This window comes from Solanum verrucosum, unplaced genomic scaffold (assembly GCF_900185275.1).
Source record: "Solanum verrucosum unplaced genomic scaffold, falcon-dt-bn FXZP01000190.1, whole genome shotgun sequence".
NCBI lineage: Eukaryota > Viridiplantae > Streptophyta > Magnoliopsida > Solanales > Solanaceae > Solanum > Solanum verrucosum.
In genome coordinates this window covers 552,667-560,325 of record NW_026020279.1, presented here as the reverse complement: position 1 = coordinate 560,325, position 7,659 = coordinate 552,667, and the positions used below count along the sequence as shown (strand labels likewise).

The following is a 7,659-nucleotide window of genomic DNA, read 5'->3' as shown; positions in this document are numbered from 1 at the left end:
TATTTCTGTAAGCATTTAATTTTAACTTAATTTATCTCATCAAAAGTTGGGTGCAAGTAAAGGCAGTAAAGAAACTAGAGAATCAATATCACATTTCATTTCTATAAAGGGAAATATTTAGTGTCGCAAAAAAAAGTATTCTACTCTATAAAGTGACTGTCCATAGACGAAATCAACAAAGTTGGGTATGCACTTTGCACAAATATTCCTATGGTGTTTCATGTGAAAAAAAACAACAAAATAAAAGAAATTATATATAAGCAAAAAAAAAATAAACAAATAATAATAAGATGATATCGTAATCATAGTGGTGATGATTTTCATGCAGGTGCATTAATTCTCTTTGAGTCTTTGTTGCATTTCTTGTCAGAAGAGAGCAGCCTTTCTTGGTCTCCCTCCTTCTTTCTTGGATTGTATTGAAGTGTTAGTTCAGCTTAGCTTCAGGCAGTACCTTAGCTTTTGCCAGCATTTCAGTTGTAAAAGATATACTAGATATATATAGTGAATTAATATAAAAACAAGTATACTAGTAGAGTAGTGTATTGACTTTGTCCTCTTTGAATTGATCACTTATTTGTGCAAAACTTCAACAAGTCTTGAAGCATAGTAATGATGAAGATGAGAGTTTCCATTTTTCTACTTCATCCCTAGCCATGGTGATCAGGGTTGTCAGGGTCAGGCCAGAAGTGTGAGTACTTCAACCAGTCAGCATCTTGAGAGTTTGTGATGGATGACTCCTACAACAATCAATACAAATTTATTAGTACTAATAAATACATTGAACAATTCAAATATATGTTGGCATGTCGTCACAAATGAAATCACATATTAAGAATCTTTTTTCTTCTTTACAAAATGAACATGCCCGCATTAAAGTAACATTTTTCTTTTCTATACACCTTATTGATATGTTTTCTTAGTTAGGGAGCAATTAATGTCAGGATTTTGGCCTAATTTAAACTATTTCAATGTAAAGCATATTTGTAAAGGTTTTAGCTTCATCTCTCCCCCTTTTCTTTGTTGTTCAAAAGTTGTTGGTTAATATTTACCAGTTTCCTTTTAGCACATTCCAGCCTTAAGGTTTCACATTTGGAGCAAGTCCAAGTATTGTAGATATATATAATTAAGTACACAAATGTGCATTATTATATCCCTCAAGTTTTCAAAGTGCAAGTCACACAATTATCAGATTTTACCACCATCTAAGTACAACTAGAATGGAACCCCTATATTTTGTATACAAAACGGAAAAAACAAAGATAATAAACATTATAAGAAATCATAAGGTTGTTCAAATTAATATGCATGATATGATGAAAGCAACTTCAATCGAATGGGCAAATGAAGAAGCAGAAAGAGAAACAATGAAACATATGTAAATATATTGGATGTGTTCGGTACAAAGGAAAATATTTGTCATGAAAAATGTTTTCGAGGTTATATTACATATTTTCTTGTGCATTGATAATAAAAAACTATTATCCTAAAAGAAATAGTATAATATTCAGAAAGTACTACGGAAGGTGGAGGTGAGGAGATAGGGGTTTGGAATGGAGGGGATGAGGGCTATGGAATGTGGGGCTGAAGATGAAGTGTGTTGGATGGTGGAAGGATACAATCAATATGAAATATCACTAGCTGAGCTTATTTTCCCTACTTTTTTAGTGAATTCATGACCTTGTTTTCCTAGAGAAAATATTTTTCAAAATATTTTATTTTTATTTTTATTTGACCAACCTAACGATAATTGAAATACATTTTTCAAAAAATATTCTTCTTCATACCAAAAATACCCTTAGACTTGTTCATGCATGCAGTTTAAAAGGTAAAGAATGATATTTTAAACTTATGACTTAAAACAAGTCTTAGGCATTTCTATAACTATCAAAGCATAATACATAAATAAATATTTAAATTTGGCATCAGTTGTCATGTAAGTACTTTAATTTTGAGAGTGTACATCTAGACACCTCAAAATCATCTCAACTGAAAACTAAATACTCCAACTCATTCCTACTGTGCCTTGTTGACACCCAACATACACGTGACTCATTACTTTAGAAATGTCTACATAATTATTTTGTAAGTTGGATTATTCAACTAGCTAACACATTAAAGACAAATTGAGATGTCTAATAGCCCGTTTGGATTGACTTAAAAAAGTAGCTTTTAAGTCAAAAATAAAAAAATCAAACTGAAATGACTTTTAAGTCAAAATAACAAGTAAGGGGAGACCTACTTTTGGTTTTTGACTTATTTTTAAGTCATTTTTTACTAGATTTGATTGACTTTTAAGCCAATCCAAATGGGCTCTAAATGTGCATATTCAAAATTGAATATTTACATGTCAGCTCCGGCTAAATTTGAAATTTTGTTTATGTATTATGTCAATTATATATTATCTTATTAAGGGTGAATTGCAAATTTTAAAATTTAATATATTTTTTTTATAAATATGAAAAGATAAGAAGAATTGAAATAAACTAAACAAGAAGTATTTCATAAATTAAGACAGAGAGTAACGAAGAGAAAATTATTTTTATTATGAAAATGGTGCAATATGAAAGTGCTAATAAAGGGAAGAAGACGACAAAGATGTTGAGGTAAAGTAGATTGGAATGGAATAAGAGAGAGCCAACTCTTTTCCGTTCCGCATATAATTTCTTTCTTCTTCTTTTTTTAATAGAAAAACCGAAAGGATGGAAAAGTAAAAGAAAACGGTTTGATCACAGTTAGCTTTTGACTGCTGAATCCCATGCATGCAATTGAGTATTATTTGTCTTTTTCATATAATGATTTATTATCAAAACCTCTAGTTACAATTTATTTGGATCGACTTATTTTAGATTATTTTAAATTAACTATATACTATTTATTTATACTATTTGAATAAGATAAAATCGCACTTCATTCATTCATTATTTAAAAAAAATAGACTTTTATTTGTAACATATTAAGAAAAAATATTGTAATTTTTTTTCCTATTTCCACTCAATATTAATTACTTATATCTTAAAATCTAAAATTATACATCAGTTAATTAATATGAATATTGTGCTAAAATACTTATTTTAATCATTGTTTCTTAAGAGATGTGGACAAGCAAAAATAAAAAAACTCTTAAAGATTTACAGTAAGTCATAAGCTATAAGTTCATCCAAACAGATTCTTACTTAAAAAGTTCCTCTCTATTTCATTTTATTAATTATATGAAATTCGTTTGAATATGTAGAGTTTAAAAAAGAAAAACATTGAAATTTATATTCTTCAAATGTCATTGTTTATTTGTGTAGCTATAAATTTTACTATATAATTAAGAATAAAATACTAAGTTTAAAATTTAATTATTTTTCAAAATAGAATGGTTCACATAGTAAAAAAACATAGCTATACTAAAATAGAGAGTAAGGTAAAATTCGCAAGCTCAAGATTGATATCACTTTTTTTTATTTATTTAAAGATTTATATCAGTTGTGTTATACCAGTTTATTTAATGTTTCACAAGTGTATGATGATACTTTGCAATTAAAACTGTTAAGAGCATAAAATTTGGAAAGAATAAAGAGATAAAGAGATAAAGGAAAAGTCTCTACACCTCTAGCTCCTTTTCTTTTGTTGTTAAAATAATAGTCAAATAAAGAAGTAAATTACTTTCTTATCCTAGCCATATCCCCTTTTGTTTTTATTCTTTTATACTAGTATATATTGTATTTGTTGGTTGTGAACAAGTATATAAACGTAATGTTTAATTTAAGGTAAAAAAACTTACTCCTTTGATATCAGTTGAAGTGCAGCCCATTATTAATTGTTCCAATTCAGATGCAGACCTTGCTCCTAGTTTATGATGCTGTTGCTGCTGCCGAAAGATGATACACTCAATTAGAACATAATCATATTTGTGATCATGTATTGTCTTCAACAAACACGGATCGTGCAGATTATTTCTTCTTTCCTATTTTATTTTTTTACCTCACACATATATATAAACTCATCATCCATGTTTCCTAATGCACTTCTACTTAGTACATGTCACTCATTATCCCATCCCTACGGGTTTAACTTATACATTTTTAATCTATAGCATTCCTATATTATATGCCAAATAATATAATAGGCACTATTAAATGCCGACTTTATTAGTTACTTTTAAAAAATAATTCCATATGTAATCTAAGCCAAAGAAATAATATTGAGTTAAGATGAAGCTAGTCTACTCACTAAATCCACCCCTAAGTAACATGTCTTATTTGTAAATTACAAATCTCACTTTCAATGAACAATTATACATAATTATCTTTCTAATGAGCTAATAAAAAGTTATAAACTCAGTCTCAATTTTTGTGGTATGGTTAGAATTTCGAGATTTAAATTTATAATTTTTTTTTATCGTGAGTACAGACATAGATACTTTATGTTCTTTTGAATATCATTTATATATTTAAAAATTACATAAAAGATACTTTAAATCACAATAATTTAAAAGATTTTTTTAAAAAAATCATTAACTCTCATAATCTCAACTGTACCACATAAATTGGGAAAGGTAGAGTATCTAAGACGGTAATGAATTTAAAGTGTATGAATTAGAATACTCTTTTTCTTTTAGCTGTCCCTACTTCATTAAAAAAGGAAAAAGTAAGAAGAAAGTGATTCTGTTTCTGAGTTACCTGAAAGTTGTCATTTGGAAGGATTATAGATCTTGGAACATGGAAGGCATCTTCCCCTAAAATGACGGAAGTGTTATGGAGTGGAGGCGGAGTTATAATGGCTGATATTGGAGGTGTTGGCCTGCTAATGTGGAATGCACTGCTTGCAACTAGATGATGTTGGTGTTGGTGTTGGCGTTGGTGGAGCTGAGGATCATGTACGTTTTGCGGCTCCCCCATGTCACACTCTTCTGGTGCTGCTGCCGCTGGACCACTTTCTCTTGTTATTGAACCTTCACCTACGACAATGCCTGCCTGCAAAAAAAAATTAATTTTCAAAAAAATTGTTTTTTTTTTTATTTCAAGTTTCAAACTTAATGGTAGATTGAGATGCTTTTTTTTTTTTCTTCTTCTTTTTGAAAGCTCAACAACAAAAATAAAATATTGACAGTCAAGTATAGTAGTACAATTTTCGTTGCTACTTATTTAAGCAATGTGCATGTGGAAACTGAAAAACAGCTAGGGTTTATTTGAATTTGACATTTCATGGAGCTAAATAGTTGTTGATGAGTCTTAGGACAAAATACTATTATCTGCTATCCTACATATATATATCATGTGACGAAAATTGCCTGATAGTAGACATTTTTTTAAAATTCAAATAGTATAACACTAGAATATGAAGAGCTTTTATCCAAAGAGTAGAATCGTGAAAGGTGATTTAAAGAATGAAGAATGAATACCTGATCATGATCAAAGGTTTTCCTAAATGGGAGAAAGCTAAAATGTTCAGGTTTGTATTGTTGAATATCCATAGTAGAATAACTTGACATAGCAGCACAAACAGCAGCAGACAATTCATCCCTATGAGAAGGAAGATTATTATTATTATTATTATTATTGTTGATGTCCTTCGACGACGAACAGCTTCCACTTCCACTATCCCTTCTGCTATTAACATCACTGTTGGCTTGATCTCCAGCAGCACTGCTAGTAGTGTTACTCCAATTACATTGCCTTGGTTGAGTCTGATAGAATATCTTTGACACCACAAGCTCACCTTCTTTCTCTTCTTCATGTTGTCCTAAATGGTATTGATGCATTACCCAATTTGTCTTCTCTGGTTTACGGTTCTTCCCAAAGTTTGTGTATAGAACTAGAATTTTCTTACACCCTCTTTGCTTCCCATTCACCATTACTGGCCTAGTCTTACCTGTCTTGTGCCAACGGGTTTCACCTCCTTGCAAGTCTTGACATTCTGTTTGGATTTTCCTTCTTTTTCTTGTACCTGTTGTGTATGCTTTTGATGGTCTGTGGAAGAAATGTCTACTTAGTCCATCCCTTGTAACACCTAAACAAGATAAAAAATCAAAAGTTAGGTCGGACAAACCCCCCCAAAAAAACTAAAACAATTCACATGGGTTATTTTTCCGATAACTAATTCTAATTATTTGAAGTAACTTGATATTGTGGGTGTAGAAAAGTTAAACACTCTTTAATTTGTTGAATGTGAGTGAGAAAAAAAGACATGACAAGGAGAATAAAGACAAGGTAGCTAGCTAGCCTTTATTTGTTCCTTGGAAATTACAAGAAAGGTACATAAATAGTAAAACCTAACTGGTTGAATTATGGTACAAGAAAATGCCAATATTTGTTGGTAGGAGAGAAAGAGTTGAAAACCTGGAAGCTTCTCAGGATGAGTATAGCAAATCCCATCTTCTCCTTCAATAGTAGGAATGAACTCATCAATCAAAGGGTGGGATTTTGATTCTTTAGCCACTACTTTTGCTTCAAGGTGTTCTATCAATTCTTGATCTGTTGGGTCAAACTTCACTCCTGCTGGTAGACCTACCCAGTCCTATAGTAATTATAATTAAAACATACTAACAAAATACTCTTCATAAACATAAAACCTCGAAAATTAAACACCCTTTTGAAATCACAATATTTCTGGAATTTAAATCAAAAACATATTTCTGTAGTGTGAATACTTTTTTTTTTCAATATCTTAGCTAAATCATAGCCTGTTTTTTTTTTTGTTATGGAAATCTTTGTAAAGAAGCAAAGAATATTAAAATTAAGTAAGTAGTATTTATGAAAGTAAAATTTGTACCGGCTTTCCTTCGAGCTTGTGTCCACAACCAGGACACTGCTTAGATCCACACAATTGGTGTTCTTCAAGCTTTGCATCAATAAGATCACTACTGCTGATGGATCCCAACTGATGACTACTCTTATTCATCGCTTTTTTTTTTCTTTTATATTCCTAGACGATATAAATGATTTCTTTCTCTCTTTTTTTTTTTAAAAAAAAATTATTATCACAGCTAAAATTCTTCCATAGGATCCTCAATATTTACAACTTTGGTATCAAGCTTGGTAGACATAAAGAATCCTGTGAACAAAAAAAAAACATTCAGAAACGAAAAAAAGGAACACTCCAGTAGTAGTTAATAAAATCGAAGATCCGTCTCTTCAACAAGAGGAGAAAATCCTATAGTTCTAACATGGATAGACAAGTATATATATATATATATATATATTACAAATTAAAAAAATAGGAACAAGTTAATAAGATGGAGTTGTACCCTAAAAAACTGGAAAAGGGAGAGAGAAGAGTAGAGAAGAGAAGAGAATAGAAAAGAATAAGGATGAAGATATATATAAAACCAACTTTAAGGCCCTTGAAAACATGAGAATTTCCTCTTACTTTAACTGAAACGAATTAAGAGATAAAGGAAAAGTTGCCACATAGATATATCCCTGTCTTCTATATGCCCTACCTTTCCTAATTTAAGCACTGCATGAAGACGTTTTTTCTGTGTGAATGAAAGAGAGAGAAACAAAGAAAGATAAATTTGGGTCGGTTTTTCTTCTTTCTCTCTCTCTCTCTGTTTGTAAAGCTATAAAAGCAACCTTCTTACACCTTTGTTTCGAGTCCCCTTGACTACTAAAGCAAAAGCTTCGGAACGCCCTTCACAAAAGCACATCTACCCTCACACCCCTTCCTTTT

General features: G+C 30.6%; 1 protein-coding gene across 1 annotated transcript; it reads right to left on the bottom strand.

Moving 5' to 3' along the window:
- Positions 1-636: 636 nt before the first annotated feature.
- LOC125834212 (NAC domain-containing protein 75-like) lies at positions 637-6,911 on the bottom strand. The gene is made up of 6 exons (XM_049513385.1): positions 6,760-6,911; positions 6,327-6,504; positions 5,390-5,997; positions 4,668-4,961; positions 3,770-3,913; positions 637-737 (listed from the first exon to the last, which is right to left on the bottom strand). Exons 1-6 carry the CDS (start codon positions 6,886-6,888, stop codon positions 648-650), a joined length of 1,443 nt encoding a protein of 480 aa, XP_049369342.1. The 5' UTR covers positions 6,889-6,911; the 3' UTR covers positions 637-647.
- Positions 6,912-7,659: the final 748 nt, after the last annotated feature.

What these genes read in the sequence shown, in the direction of transcription:
- LOC125834212 (XM_049513385.1), bottom strand. Translation starts at nt 6,888, where the DNA reads ATGAATAAGAGTAGTCATCAGTTGGGATCCATCAGCAGTAGTGATCTT. An exon ending in TCATCCTGAGAAGCTTCCAG is followed by an intron (nt 5,998 to 6,326) that starts GTTTTCAACTCT and finishes TATCTTGTTTAG; the next exon opens with GTGTTACAAGGGATGGACTA. An exon ending in CTTCAACTGATATCAAAGGA is followed by an intron (nt 738 to 3,769) that starts GTAAGTTTTTTT and finishes TGATTGTTGTAG; the next exon opens with GAGTCATCCATCACAAACTC.